Source organism: Crocuta crocuta, unplaced genomic scaffold (genome assembly GCF_008692635.1).
Source record: "Crocuta crocuta isolate KB4526 unplaced genomic scaffold, BGI_CrCroc_1.0 scaffold193, whole genome shotgun sequence".
Classification (NCBI taxonomy): Eukaryota; Metazoa; Chordata; class Mammalia; order Carnivora; family Hyaenidae; genus Crocuta; species Crocuta crocuta.
The window spans coordinates 2,993,367-3,008,971 of NW_027529624.1; the positions used below are offsets into that span (position 1 = coordinate 2,993,367).

At 50.9% G+C, this 15,605-nt stretch overlaps 1 protein-coding gene across 2 annotated transcripts in view; it reads right to left on the minus strand.

The window, feature by feature from the left end:
- Positions 1 to 270: 270 nt before the first annotated feature.
- Positions 271 to 15,605, minus strand: part of SYN3 (synapsin III) — a 416,215-nt gene continuing 400,880 nt past the window's right edge. For both annotated transcript variants that reach the window (XM_077762027.1, XM_077762025.1), the window contains 5 exons: positions 14,679 to 14,781; positions 10,099 to 10,233; positions 9,136 to 9,223; positions 3,662 to 3,953; positions 271 to 537 (listed from right to left, as the gene is read on the minus strand). In XM_077762027.1, coding sequence (XP_077618153.1) covers positions 405 to 537; positions 3,662 to 3,953; positions 9,136 to 9,223; positions 10,099 to 10,233; positions 14,679 to 14,781 — 751 coding nt within the window. In that variant the 3' untranslated portion in view covers positions 271 to 404. The remainder of the gene's footprint in view (positions 538 to 3,661; positions 3,954 to 9,135; positions 9,224 to 10,098; positions 10,234 to 14,678; positions 14,782 to 15,605) is intronic.

The window sequence follows — 15,605 nt, forward strand, 5'->3', positions numbered from 1 at the left end:
ATTTGATGGAGGTGAGGCAAGGCCTGGAGGGGGCCTTCACCGGAAGGCGAGCAAAACACTAACAAGAAATGTGAAAACTAGCCACACACAGACATTTCACTTGGTTATCTGAGGCAGGGGAGCAAGCATCTGGGTGGGCAGGGTGATGTGATGCCTTTAGGGCCTGATTTGAGGAACCCGGAGGCTCTCAAAGGCCCACCACTCATTTGGACGATGATGCTGGAATGTCATGGTAAAGGGAAGTGGGGACACATACAGATACTCAGTTCCTGGACCAAAGGCATTTAGAGAGTATATTCTCAGGCCCTCCATTCTGCTCCCATCGGGAACCAAGGCTGAGAAGGAGGAGAGGCAGGAAAAGGGAGAGTATAACAGAGCCCTCCCCTGACCTAGCGCAGACAAGGTTAGTCAGAGAACAGGCTGGCGAAGGACTTCCTCAGGTTGCGGATGGTTTCGGCCTTAGCTTCGTCTTCACTTGGGGTCCCGCGCTGGGAGGTGTCAGATGTGCTGAGGCTGGTAGTCAGGGACTGGGATTTGCTGAAAGAGAAAGGCAAAGAGGGTTGGGGGCGACAAGCCTGGGAAGTGAGTCACAGGGCCTGCCCGGAAGCCAGGCTGGGGGAGCCCAGGCATCACAACGACGGGTGCCTGACTGGAAACCGGGCATCCCAACGCTTGTCTGATGCTGAGCGCATCACACACATTCTATAACCTGCAAGGTGGTTATCGGTATCCTCCAATTTTAGGGGCAGAAATTGGTGCTCACAGCGAGTAACAGGGGCGCGCCCAAGGATCACATTCATTCCAGCAAGCCGGGCTGCCTGGACGGCAGGTGTTACCAGACTGCTGCCTGGCCAGGCTCCTGCTTACGTGCACCAACACGTGGGGCCAACTGTGAAGTGCGGTATCAGCATCAGGTGGTGGCTGCGCCTCCTGGGCTTTCTGGTACAAGTTCAGGAAACTGGAGGTCCGTGTTCTGGACCCCACTCTGCCATCTGACCCCTCTGGCCTCGGCAAGTGGAGTATTGCTCGGGGCCTCCTTCACCTCCTCCGTTAAAAGGGAGGGCCGGTCTAGCCTGCCCTCAGGCCGGTCATCTTCTGTCACTTGGCTTCACTTCCTGCCTTTTCCCTGAAGAGTTTGCTGGGCCTGCTTTGGGATTCTCAGGATGTCCACCGTTTGAACCTCTGTGCCAGCCTAGTGCTAGGTGACAGGGCTGTGGAGATGGCTGTGATTCGGGCCTGGAGCTCAGGAGGCTCAGGCTCTAGTAGTGGGGGTGACAGACACAGGGCGAGGTGATATACATAGAGCCTAAGTTTAAGACATTCACACGTGGTCTTGTCATTACCATAAAGAAACCAAAATCCTCTCCTAAATGGGGACTATCTTGTGCCCCTTTCTTATTCTACATGGGTTTTACCCAGGACTATGTGCAGACTGGGTATTTGATAAATACCTGCTGATTTGAATGGAACCAAATAATACTTTGAAGCAATAAATCAGGAGACTTCATTGTTTCTAGCTGGATTATGATAGGGTCAGTGTCCAAACACGTGATTAGCTGGGGTGTGTCCTTTTACGTGGTGAGAGTTTGTCTCAGATACATTTATAAATGGCCAGTAGATTTTTAAGCACCAGCTATGTGTAAACTCAATCATAATAGCTCTATGGGGTAAGTACTTTTGTCCTCAGTTTGCGTGTGAGGAGGTAGAAGCACAGAGAGGTTGAGTAATGCTTTTTGAGGTCATGCAGCTTTTAAGTGGTAGAGCTGGGATTTGAACCCAGGCTGTCTGAGTCTGTGCTGTCAACCACGATGCCATATTGCCTGGAGGGACACTTGCTAATATGCATCTAATTCAAAACACATTCATCCTTTGATCCTACAGTAGCATCGCTGGGATTTCCTCGACGGCTGAGCCTGTCCACACGAGAAACCGTGTGTGTTCAGGGTGGTTCACTGTGGGCTACTCTGTAAGTGCGAGAACCAGATTTCTGTCTGTGGTGGATTAGATTACAGCACAACTAGACAGTGGTACAGGATACAGCTGTGAAAAGGGGAAAATGTCAATGAATGGAGTGGAGGGACTTTAGGGTTTACTGTTAAATGTAAATGTAAAAAGCAAGGAGAATGGTGTGGATAGTGAGCACTGCCGTTTGTAAAACGGGGGGTGGGGGTGGGGGAGGGAAGCAACCTACATTTTTGTCCCTGCGAGAGGAAACACTGGAGGAATACACAAGGAACTAACAAGCGTGGTCACCTCTGGGTGACCTGCAGGGGGCAGGAAAGCACTGGTGGGAATGAGGTGGGAGGAAGGATTCTCAGTGTGTACTGTTGATATCGTTTAGATCTGTGAGCCGTGGGAATGCATCACCCCTTCAGACATATCACAGCTAGCCTGATCCGTGGGCTGGGTGCCCTGTGTTCAATTCTAGCTCTTCCACTCACCAACAGTGGAGCTTCGGCAAGCAATTCATCTCCTCCTCGTTTGTAAAATGTGGATAATAATCATTACTACTAAGCTTGTGAGAATTTAAAAAAAAAAAACAAACCCAAGTGGGTGAAGCGCTTGGCAGGTGGTAAGTGGACAGCGGATGCTAGGAGTGAGGCTTTGCTTATGCACATTGGTGCCCGGCGCTGAAGGAGGGGAGGGGCTTTCTCAAGAACACACCTGGGACTCCCGGACCTCAAAGCGAGAGGCGGGCTTCAGAGGGAAGGGGGCGGGTGTGTGTGTCGTGATGTGTCGTTTACAGACATGACATGACTGCAGCAGTTCCTCCTGGGGTTGAGCCTTTTGCTGTGTGCTTTGGAGGTCCTCTTACCAAGAGTCTATGTGGCCATGTAGGTTGCTTTGGTCAAAAGCACGTGACGGGATGAAATGACATTGTGTGGCTTCAAGGCTGGGCCTCCAGAGGCCTTGAAGCTTCTACTTTTGCTCTTCTGGGATGGGATTCTACCCTGCGAGGAAGCCGGGCCCAGCCTGCGGGAGTGTGTGGCCCATGGAGAGAGAGGCCCCGCTGACAGCAGCTGTGTGGTAAGGAAGGCCGTCTCGGACCATCCAGCCCCAGTTAAGATGCCAGATAACCACAGCCACAGGAACGATCCCAGGAGGGTAGCGTTGCAGGTTTTAGGAAATAAAAATACAACATGCCCACTTAAATCTGAATTTCAAATGAAAAATAAATCCTTTTTTCAGTGTAAGTATATCCCATGCTATGTTTGAGGGTATACTTACACTCAAAATAATTCATCGCTTATCGGAAATGCAAATCTCACTGTGGCTCCAGTATTTTTCCTGGCAACTCTACAGGAGAGACCAGCGGAAGAATCCCCCAGCTGAGCCAGACTCAGAATAAATTGCTGGACCAAAAAATTATGAACAAAGAAAATGGTCATTTTCTTAAGCGGCGGTTTCGGGGGAGTTTGTTACGCAGCAAGAGATAACTGATGTGTACGTATCTGGAGGGTCATGGTGGGAGCCAAGCAGTACTCTGACCTTCTGGACCCCACCTGCCATCCAGGTTCCATCCTCCAGGCCTCCGACCCATTGAAAATCTGGGTGAGGCCTCAGTGGGTCTTCCTTTGTCTCCCAGTCACTGCACCTGAGTCGGCCCAGCTCTGGCCACACTACCATCCCCCCACACCCTGCCCAATCCCAGAGCACCTACTTGAGATGAGGGTGGGGTGGTGCTGGCTTCTTGGACTCTTCCCCCTGTTGGGAGGCACTGCGGCCTTGAACGGGGGGCCGGGGCTGCGAGGCGAGGGGGGCGCCTGGCTTGGCTGCCTGGTTTGGAGAACTCCCGCTGGATGCCCGGGCCAGCTGTGGTGAGCCTGGTGATCTCTGCTGCTGTGGAGACCCCGATGGGGGGCTGAGGGGCTGCTGGCCTTGCGGGGAGAGCCTCTGTTGGGAGGGGCTCCCGGATCGCGGGGGCTGAGGAGACTGAGTTTGGCGAGGACCCCCTACAGGGAGAAAAATTATTACATTCAAGTTTTTCTTAAGATAAATACAGCTGTGCACAAATATTGCTTCGAGGATGTTCACTGCAGTGTTTTTTGTAACAGTGAAAAGCTGAGAACAGTATAAATGCCCAATCGGAGAACTGATCAAGAGTGTTAAGATACATCTGTGTAATGGAATACGCTGTGGCCATCATATATGATGTGGCAGAATATATTAAATGATATATCTAATCATCTAATAGGACCGGTGTCCTTAGAAGAAGAGACAGAGACCCCAGGGCCACACAGAGGAAAGGCCATGTGAAGACAGTAAGAAGGCGCTGTCTGCAAGCCATGCACAGAACTTTCAACCCTGCCGGCACCTTGATCTTGGGCCTCTCGCCTCCAGAACTGTGAGAAGGCAAATGTCTTTTGTTGAAGCCACTCAGTCTGTGGCATTTTGTTATGGCGACCCAAGCCGACTGCTACAGGCGGGGTCCGGGGTTCTGCATTTCTAGCAGGTTCCCAGGTGATGCTTTTGCTCACCATGCTTTGAGTAATGAGTCACTGCTGAATGATTGCAAAAGTGGTGGGGTTAATTCTTTCTTTTGTTCACAGAAGTTTTCCTCACTGAAGATGCATTACTCTGGAAACAATGGATTACCCCTACTTTGTGACAGTACTTTAAACTTTTCTAAGAACTTTCAAAGGCAATATGTCATTTGATCTAGAGAGAGGCTGGTAGGGAAGGCACCATCCTTCACGTCACATACAGCTGGGAACTGAGCCTCCTCAAGGTCTCCTAGCGAGAAAGGAGTAGCTGCAAAGAGCTCACAGGCACTTGGCTTCTCCCTCTCACTGCACAGGGCATGTAGAATTTCACCTACAAGCAAAGGGGCATCACAGGCTTGGGGACATCTTGGCCACCCAGAAATGACTTCGAAGGGATTCCAAGGCCCCAGGCAAGCAAGGCGCTCTCTCCTCACCTGCGAAGCCTGAGTGTCAGGGTTGCTGACTGTGAATTGTATTTTGCCAAAACAGACTGGGACCTGCTCTGAGGAGAGTGGGTGCCCCACGGTTCTCCTTGCTGTGCTCTGTTGAGGTCACTGTAGACAGGGTAGGAGACTGCGAGTTCAGAGGGGCTGGAGGCCATGTCTGTGGTCCTTTCCTAATGCTGACGTCTATAAGTCCTACTGAGCACACCTGAGTCCCAGCCTTGGGTTGGGACTTATCATCATCCCCATTTTTACAGAGAAGCCGAGTCCCAGATATACTGCGCCTTGCTCAAGGTGTTACTTCTAATAAGGGGACGAGCCAAGATTCAAACCTCTATCTCAATGACTCAAAAGCTCTGTTTTGTTTTCTCTTTTTTCCTTAAACAAACAAACAAACAAAACCTCAAACAAAAACAAATCACAAAGCTATGCCAGGCAGGGCTGCCCTGAGTCTTCACATGTTTGTGCAAATGAAGAAAAGGTGCTTTCCTCCAGGGGAGGACAGCTCTGAGCCGGGTGCAGGAGGAGGTGGGACTTGACTTCTGCTGACCCCTGCCCTCAGACGTCATCGCAGCTGGCACATTGCAGAGGTGCCTGCATGTCTGGTGGCCCTGTCACCATACTGGCTCCCAGAGCCTGAGTTCTTAACTCCCGTCTTGCGTTAACTTGCTATGTGGCCATGAGTAAGTCAATTTTCGCTGGGTTTCTGGGCCCCTGCTTATAAAATGAGGCCCTCGGACCAGCCACCAATATCCCTCCCCAGTGAACATTCTTGTAAGGCGGATGCAGCACTTTCTACATTGGATTGAAGTATCGATTTAGCAACTGATTGCACATGGCCTTGATTTGCCATTCGCAGCTTTCGTCACTGTATGTCCCAGTGGATTGGAGAACCCACTGATCTCAAACACCTATAGGGCCAGGCAGGTACATAAATAAATGAAGCAAGGAAGTGTCCAAAAAAGCATATGACTTCAAAATTTTTCCTTGGGATAAAAACACAGTTCAGAGAACTCTTTCTCTAAAGAGGTGCAAGCTAAAGAAAATTGCACTTGACGCTACATCCCTGTGAAAGAGATAATAGGGAGAAGGAGGGCCAGAGGTGAATGGCGGAGTCCTGTCATCCAAGGGGACCGCAGTGACCCCAGGTCAGCGGACAGTTGCTGAGGAGGAACACAAGGCACCTTGTTTCTAGAGCTGCTGCTCTATCAAGAGAACCTGGGAATGGAAATATTTGTGCAAAAGCTCCTGATGTCTTTTTTTTTTCCTTAAATAGTTTACTGTCAAGTTGGTTTCCATATAACACCCAGTGCTCATCCCAACAAGTGCCCTCCCCCATGCCCATCACCCCCTTCCCCTCTTCCTCACCCCCCTCAGCCCTCAGTTTGTTTTCTAAATGCTGGCTTACTCTTTTATGTTTGAAACCCACTTTAGGTCAGGAGCGCCTGGGTGGCTCAGTCGGTTAGGTGTCCGACTGTGGCTCAGGTCATGATCTCACAGTCTGTAAGTTCGAGCCCTGCATTGGGCTCTGTGCTGACAGCTCAGAGCCTGGAGCCTGCTTCAGATTCTATGACTCTCTCTCTCTCTCTCTGTTTTTCAAAAATAAATAAACATAAAGAAGAAAAGACCCACTTTTATCAGGTCAAAGAAAACATCTGTTTTCTACTTTTATCTTAATTCTCCCTGTCTTCTACCCTGAGGCCAACACTATTTTGGAAAATCTGGATCCTCATTCATTCATTTATTAACTCTTTGTTGAGTTCCTATTATGCACCTGGGATTCCTCAAGAGACACTACTAATTTCTCTCAACTTCTTGGCAAAGCAAACACTTCTGTATTTTTCATTTCAGCACACACAGAAAACCATTGACTTATACAGAGAAAGTATTTGCTGAAGCACAGGTTTGGTGCTAAAATAATTATGAGGTTTACTAAAAGAAAAGTTCACTTTTTATGGTGAGTTCAAAAACAAGTTAATTAATTAGCCTTGTTATTTTTAATCCGAATGTTAATTCAATGAGCGTGTGCTTTAATTATCTTAATTGGCTTTATACGGAATGTTTTTCAACTCGCTAAAAGTGTGTTTAGCCTCATGTCCCTTAAAATAATATCTCTTTATCAAGCATGTCTGTACTCTGGGCCCGAGAGGAAACCAGAATACAGTAGCTCTCTGTTTTAAAAGTGCTCTGTTCAAATGTGTTTTAAGAAGTAAGTCCTGGGGCAGAGCGGGAAAGGAGAGGGCAGAGCAGAGACCCAGCCAGGAGACTTGCAGGGGGATGAATAAATCATTTTTGAACACTTATAATGACAGAATTATCGCCTGGCAGGAGGGCACTGGGGCTGCTTTATTTTTAAGGACTGTTAAATGTAAAGATCATTAAGAACGGCGTGTATATTTTAATTGTTAATAAGACGCATTATTGACAGTAAGTTTTTAAAGTAAACATTACACAAATAGTTATTGATAGTAAACTATTAGCAGTAAGAACTAGTACCTACTAAGCATCAAAGCATTCCCTTGTGTCAGACACCTTGCTACCTGCCTCACCTACATTATGTCTTGGACAAGTTGCCCGTCACTAAACAGGGGAGCTGTTATATCAGTGGGGAAACCAAGGCTCAGAGAGAGCAGGGAACTTGCCTAAGACCGTAAAGGTACTGAGACATACAGGTGGGTTCAAAAACACACTTGTCGGGGCGCCTGGGTGGCTCAGTTGGTTAAGTGTCTGACTTCTGATCAGGTTATGATCTTGCAGTTTGTGAGTTTGAGCCCCGAGTTGGGCTCTGTGCTGACAGCTCAGAGCCTGGAGCCTGCTTCTGATTCTGTGTCTCCCTCTCTCTCTCTACCCCTCCCCTGATCGCACTCTGTCTCAAAAATAAATATTAAAGACAAAAACACATTTATCTGCTTAGAGAAGAATCCCTATGTCCACGTAGTTACACAATTTCCCTTTTCTTAAATACTTTCTGCTTTTCGGAGGAGAGAAGCAGACATAGGGAAGATGGATGGGGTGCTTTAAGACTGTGGAAGAGGAAGCCATTTAACGCCCAAGGCCGATTTTTCCAAGAAACAATGAATATGTTACTTTGATAAAGGCAACTGGAAAGGCTACAAAATGTGAGAGTGAAGCTTTTTCTTCTGACAGGTTCTCAGCAGATTCTTAAAAAGATTGCCGTGAAGCTGCCTGGCGGACTTCTTGAGGCAGAGCCGCCCCGGAGCTCCCAGCTGGCGCTAGCTAGAGCAGTGAACGTGTCTGTCGTCTGGAAGGTTCTGACTGCAAGAGAGGTGGCAGTGGGTCTTCCCTCCAGGCCCTGCATGTGAGATCGTGCAGACCGCGACATTCCGTGAGAAAGTTAGTTATTGCCAGCTTCCTCTCATAAACTCATCAATAGTTTATCCATTCTCTAATAAATGGCGGCATTTAGACAGTAATGCTGGAATATTTTTTGAGGAAGAATAATTTCAATTGACAAAATTATATATAATATTCTGTTTTTCTTTCTCACTCTGGCTGGTTGGCTCATAAATCTATAACCAGGCACCACTAGTGACAAAGAAACAGACACTTGCGGGGCGCCTGGGTGGCTCAGTTGGTTGAGTGTCGGACTTCAGCTCAGGTCATGATCTCAGGGTTTGTGGGTTTGAGTCCTGCATCAGGCTCTGTGCTGACAGCTTAGAGCCTGGAACCTGCTTGGGATTCTGTGTCTGCCTCTCTCCCGCTTGTGCTCTCTCTCTTTCTCTCAAAAAGTAAATAAACATTAAAAAAAAATAAAAAAAGAAACAGACACTTGCTCAAAGACCTGAAAGGCCAGATTTGTAAACCTGCATTTTCTTGTGCTTCCTTGGGCAAAGCCTCAATGTCCTCCTCTGTAAAAAGCAAATACTGATGTTTTTCACTGGGGACTTATTAGGAGACAAAAAAAAAAAAAAAAAAAAAAAAGGAAAGTAGAGGGGAAAGTCCCTTGCAGGGTGCTGGCACCTATGAGGCACTCAGTGACTTCACCTGTCTTCCCTTCCTTCATTCCGACTCATCAGGGTGACCTCACATTCTCACTCATTCTGCACAGAGTGAGTGCACATACTCTTTGTATAAACTGTTAGGATGGATTTTTCTGGAGTGCCTTCTGGAAACCACACAGGCATCCCTCCGTGCATTTTGACATCCCCACTATATGATTTCTCTTGCTGACTGGTCGTGGGGCTTACCTTGTGTGGGTGGGCGTGTCTGGGGCTGTCCGAGGGGAGGTCCCAGCTGGGCTGGCCCGGGCGATTTTGCTGGTTTCGTCTGTGGAGCCTGGAGCAGGAGAGAAAAGAGGCCTGTTGGGATTGCCCCAGCCGTTTGCTTCCCGGTGGGAGGGCATGACTTATAAAGATCTTTTTATTATTGGAGTAAAACTTACATAAAGTGCGTGATTCTTAAGTGCACGGCATAGTGGATTTTTACATGTGTATACATCTGTGTAACTACCACCCAAGTCAGGACAGAACCTTCCAGTGGGGATGGCTGCCCCATGCCCCTTCTCAGCCAACAACCCCATCCACTAGAACCATCCTTCCCACTATTATCATGGATTTGTTTTTGTGGGAGAAGTGGGGGGTGGGGGGACAGGTTTTGAGATTTGCTTTTCCAGAAAGCTGAGAGCTAGCAAATTCTTTGGAGAATGAGCTGGTAATCCGCGGTGAGAACCTTGGAAGGGAGCAGCTATGTGGGAGCTTGTTGAGGTTGGGGCGTGGAGAAACAGAAGGCACAATGGTCTCTATTGAGTGGGGCCCTGGGAACACACAAAGGGCATGTGTGTATACACACCCGTGCGTGCACGCACACATACACCCACATGCGCCCCGCTGCTCCCTGCGCAGGCCCAGGAAGGAGGGCACAGAGGGACAACTGGCTTCTTATGTTCATAATCTCTGCCCACCAGTGCAGCTGTGACAAAGCTTTCCTCCCTCTGATGGTGGACGGAGGAAGGTCTCCTCGGAGCCTCCCAAACTCCGCTGTCCGGTGCAGGGTGCAAGCTGTCCAGGCCAAGCCTCCATCCACACCCCATTCCTTTCTCCCCAGAGTGCTTCCATTCTAGGGGGATACCCTTTGATCCAGGGGCTCCCCATTCCCAGACAGCCCAGTACTTCTCTTGGCTACAGTGTCTCCTGAGCTCCCGGGAATCTTACCCAAGGCCTCAGGGGCGAGGGCACTGTGCTCCCTGGCATTAGGAGTTGGCTCATTTTGGAGACAACGAGGTCGGCCATCAGCTGTTTGTCCTCTTCCACGTGCTCTCCAATCAAGGGCATTGAGCTGTCCATCACCTGTGGGAGAGAAGGGAGGCCTGTGGAAGTGCTTCCCAGGAGGGCTGGCTCGGCTCGGGACACGAGTGGCCACTAGATGGTGATGTTGTCCACGCAAACACCCAGCCCGGCGCCTCCAGCTGGGAATGACTCCGGTGGAGACACCCGGATCCCTGCAGTTCAGCCTAAATCAACTCTCTGGATTCAGTTCAATTAATTCAGCCTACATTTGTTGGGCTACAGAAATGTGACCAAGGGCCAGGGAGCCTTTGCTGACCTTTTCTGCTCTTTTCTTTGGGGAGTCAGTCTCCGCCCCCTCCTTTCCCACCTTGGCTCCTGCCCAGGCTTGGGGCAGGCCTCCTGAACTTTGGCCCAAGGTCAAGGCTTTCCACAAGGCCGGAAGCAGTGAAGGTGGGGGCTCAATTATGGAAAAAAAAAAAAAAAAGACATAGGCTGGAGTTGACCCAGGATTCAGAGAGAAGAGGGATGAGGAAAGGCCTGTTTTCAGACTCTGGGAGAACATATGCCTAGAGGGAACAGCCTGCTTCTCAAAGGAGGGAAAGTGCTTACATTGGGGAGGGGAGGGGTCCTGAGAGATCCTATTTACTCATCCTGATTTTTTTGCAGATGGGGAAACTGAGGCCTAGTGATGGGAAGGGACTTGGCCAAAATTACATAGGCCAACCATCCAGGTGATTCCCCAGGCCCGGGCAGACGTAGAAGGTCTGGAAGGGGAGTGAGGCTGAGGTGGACTCTGTCTCCCTTCCACCACTGTAGGAATCCGGCCTGTTCACCCACCCCCACGCCCACCGAATGCGCTGCCTTGTTTCCGCTCTTCCCAAGCTCTGGACTCANTGTAGAAGGTCTGGAACGGGAGTGAGGCTGAGGTGGACTCTGTCTCCCTTCCTCCACTGTAGGAATCCGGCCTGTTCACCCACCCCCACGCCCACCGAATGCGCTGCCTTGTTTCCGCTCACCAGGTTCTCTCTTTGGACCAGGTTCTTGTATGTACCATTCTCTCCACTCCCTCTTTACTTAAGTCCTTCTTGTTCTTCAGGGAACACCCAGCTAAGCCCTTCTTCTCTGACTGAGCAGCTTCCAACCGGCTGCTCATCTGTCTTCCCGCTGTCCTCACTTTGGTTGCCCCAGTGGGGAGCTCACCCATGGTGCTGACATCTCCTGGTTACTTGTGTCTTTCCAACCAGACTGTGCGTCCCTGGGGTCAGGGATGGGCCCTGTGTCCTGTTCCATAGTATGCCCTCAATAACCACAGTGGAGGGATGAGAGATCCTTGCAATAGGTCCTGTCCATATGATAAGGATTCTAATAAATGCTGTATTTTATTAAGCACTTACTATGTGTCAGGCACTGTTCCAGGCACTGGGAGTGGAGGATCTCATACAAATCTCAGAATAGCTCTTGGAGGCAAGTACTATTAGTATCTTCATCATAATGACGAGGAAACTGAGGGTCAAAGAGGTACTAAGTTCAAGGACACATGACTAACAAGCCACGGTCCTTCCCTTTGTCAACTGAGCATTGAAATAGCTCTCTGGGGTGAAAATTGGGAATGGGAACCTGGAATCCAAGCCTGTGTTCTACTACTGACTTGGCGTGTGATCTTGGGCAGGTCACTTCCTCTGTGGGCCCATGTTTTCCTCAACAGTAAACTGAGGGGGCAGCTGTGAAGATGCTTCCGGCTGGGATGTTTAGGGCTCTGTGTGTCTAAAGTACCCAACGTGGTTGGGAAGCTGAAAACCAAACTTGAGGATGCGTATGTTGATTCTAGCACAGTCTTGAAAACTGTTCTCAAATTGAGCTCCCTGTGGGTTGGGCCTGAGTTCTCGGCTCCGCAGATCTCAGTACCCGGTACACAGACAGCCTCTTGGTCTATGTGGGCTGAACTGAGTTATAACTGTGGAGTCTGTCTCACTGTACACAGGCCTGTCCTTTCCCCCCCTGCCCCACCCACCCTTTTCTGTTCTGGTCTCTGCTTCCTACATTCCCTGCAGTGGAAAACAGCCACCACAAGGAACCTGAGGTCAGAGCATTTTGGAATCCCCATGGTGGACAAAACCAAAGGAAGTGGACACTCTGGTCTCCCCAGGGAAACATTTTTCCAGTGAGCAATATCATTCCCCGGACAGGCCATGGAGGACAAGTTCAAGGGTCTTTCCCCCGAGTATTTCACTGTGAGGATCTTCACAAAACATGTCAAACAAATTTCATGTTCTCACCACAGAGGTGGCTGAGGCAAACAGTGTTTTTGGATCTCTTCTGCCTTTTTTTTCTTCTCAACTGGGGAAAAATACCTTTTATCTTCGTGGTAGCAAGTTCCCCATCTGTCTTGACCCCACCCCATCTGTCTTAAACCCAAAAGTGAGGGAAACAACTCTGCAATGTTTCTGAGATAAAAAACAATCTGAAAAGTCATCTTTTTTTTTTTTCCCCCCCTCTCCTGGAACATTTTGAGAAGTTGTTTTCTTGTTTTTTAAAGTCCAAACCCACTAATTTTGCTTTTTAAAAAAAAAATGTAAGAGGGCTTTCATCCCTGACCCTCTGAATGTCTGGAGGCAGGGAGCCTGGGCCCACGACTACAGACTTTTGTTTCCTAAGAACAAAAGTTGAGGAAACACATGATAGGCAGGAGCTCTCGGGGCACAGAGAATGCAAGAGAAAAGGGGCTACGCTCACAGGAGGGAGAGGAGGGGAGTCAAGGAGTCCTTCCTCCATGATTGCTGTTGCCTCTCTGGATGGAAGCTCTAGGAGGGAGGGTCCCTGCTACCATGTTCACTGTTAGATCCCCATCACCTGCCTTGGAGTCCGGCGCCCAGCACACGGGCTCAACAGTGAAGGATGATGAATGCCTGAGTGACACAGCTGAGGTCATGGCTGGTGGTCCCTGTGAGGAGATGCAGAGGCAGGGGGCCCAGGAAGTGTCTCAAGAGATGCAACGTCTCAGGCGGGGGTCCCTTGGTCAGCCCCTGGTCCAAAGCTCCCAGTGCATCCCCAGGAAGGCGGAGCACTCCTTCCTCTCGGATGCAGCCCGGCTCAGAAGCAAGTCTGTACGCCAGCACCGCTCTGGCCCCTCCGATGCCTCCTCTGGGAAGGGGCTACTGGAGGAGTTTCAGCTATGGAGGGAAAGCAGTTCCTGGACTTGAGAGGAGAGCTGTTTTCCAGAGCAGGATGGAACCTGCAGATATAGACACAACTCATCCTGGGGGCTTCCTGGCCTCTCTGGGGAGGGTGGAAGGACTGTGTCCATCCTGGGCTCCCTCCCCTTCACCTCCAAGGGTGGCCACTCCCTGGGCAGGGCACTGATGCCCTCCTGGCATGGCCGGCCGGCAGTAAACAGTGGGGCTCCCACCCATGGAGTCACCTGGTCCTGCCATGCTGCGGTCCAGAGGAGTGGCAGGCACGTGGGACCGGACGACTGGCTGGCTCCTGTGGTCGTCCCAGCCATGTGCTTCCCATTAGCCGCCCACAACCCGGGGAGGGGGTGGCCGCAGGGCTCTCCCTCACGTGTCTTGGCCTTGTGTCAGCACCGCCCATCCGCTGTGGTTGGAGGAGAAGGCCACGGAAGGGGAGCCCTGGAAGGGGCCGTGGGGGGTGTGAATGTGGAGATGTTGGGGAGCAGCTGGAGAGAGAAGGGAGAACTCTGAGGCCAGAGGGACATTTTCAGGGAAAAGCAGTGAACACACACAGCTGTGGGGGGGGAGGGGGTGNGCAGGGATGGAGGTGAAGGGGCCAGGAGGGGCGGGATGGGGAGGGTCCTGTATGAGGCTGGGGATTGTGGATTGGGGGAGGCATGGACAGGAAGTTGGAGGTGAAGGAATGTGTGGGGTCAGAGGTATGTGGGTAGGTGACAGTCCCTGAGCGTGGCAGGGGTTGTGGGACCCATTCTACCTGCGGCCCATCTCCAGCGTCTCTCTGACAATGACATTTCCCTACATCTTTCCTTCACTCACCCCTGCAGGGCTGACTTCCAGTGTCCTCCATTGCTGTGTCTCATCCTTCCTCCCCGCCAGCCTGCACACCCCATGTCTGTCTGGTTCACAGCTCTGTCCCCAGAGTCACACCCATGCCCAGCCTGGAGAGCCCCTAAGGACATGTTTGTTGAATGAACAGATGATGAACTCTGCATGGTAACTAGAGGACTGTGCCCTCCTTATACACCTGGACACAGAAAATTTAAGATGCCGAATGGGACACAATCTTGCTGACTCTTGGTCTGATGCTTTTCTGCTACCTTAGGCCCGTGGGTTGTCAAACTTCACATCCAGAGCCCAGAGACTCTAGATGCTGAGGAGGGTGGAGATGGGGAGAAGCCTCTGGAGCCACATGTGCCCAGGCCGTGGGCTGGGACACAGCTGACCATGCTGGAGACCACACTTGGATTCCTTCCCTCTGGCACCCCTGCCCAGGAGCTGGACCAGGCCAGGAGGACCTCCTGCTTCATGCCTCACCTCAATGATGTAATCTCTGCCGTCCTTGCTGTGGACGGCTTTGACAGCACAGATGTCCAGGCCGCCAAACATTTCTGAGCAGCTGTCCACCCACAGTCTGTACCTGCAGGGGTGGATCGACAGACAGTGAGTATGGGGGGAGAGGGCAGGAAGGGGGAGCAGAGAGAGAGAGAGAGGCGGGGACAGATAGGGAGACACAGAGAGGCACATGGACAAACAGACCACAGTACGGACAGTGACACGTGTGTATCCATTCTGAGATGGAGAGAGGTGGTCAGAAATAGCGAGACAGAGATGCAGTAAGAGAGGCAAAGACAGAGACACAGAGGGAGACAGAGAGGCAGTGGGAGAGACAGAATGGGTATACACAAAAAAAGCAGAGACATAGATGGACAGAGAGAGAGAGAGAGAGCCTGAATAGAAAGGGGGACAGGAAGCAGGAGAGAGGAAGGATGAGGGAATGAGAGGTGGGAGAGATCTCAGAGACCCGCCCTTTACCCCTACCCCAGGACCTTGCTGGCTCCCCAGTAGTGGAGAGCCTGTCCTGTCTCCATCCGGAGCCCTCCTGGCCACTCGGCCACTCTGGCAGCCCCTTTCCCTTGGGAAAGCTGCTTGAAGGGCTCAGCAATCCCTCCCAGGCCGCCCTCCCAGCCCCGGCGACCATGCTAAACGAGAGCTTAGGGGGACAAAGGGTGCATTCTCCCCGGAGCCTGGGGCAGGCAGGCAGGGGAGCCTGGCAGGCTGCTCTCGCGGCTGGGGCCTGGCCCTCTGGACCCAACGCTTTTGTTCCCTTTCCAGCCACTTGATGGCTGTAAGGCCAGTTTGCTTTGCAGAGGAAAGATCTCAACGCTGGACTTTGACCCTGCAACAAGGGGATGGTTGTATCTGGAGAAGCCTTCCCGGGCTTGCACTTGGCTTCCCTTGTGG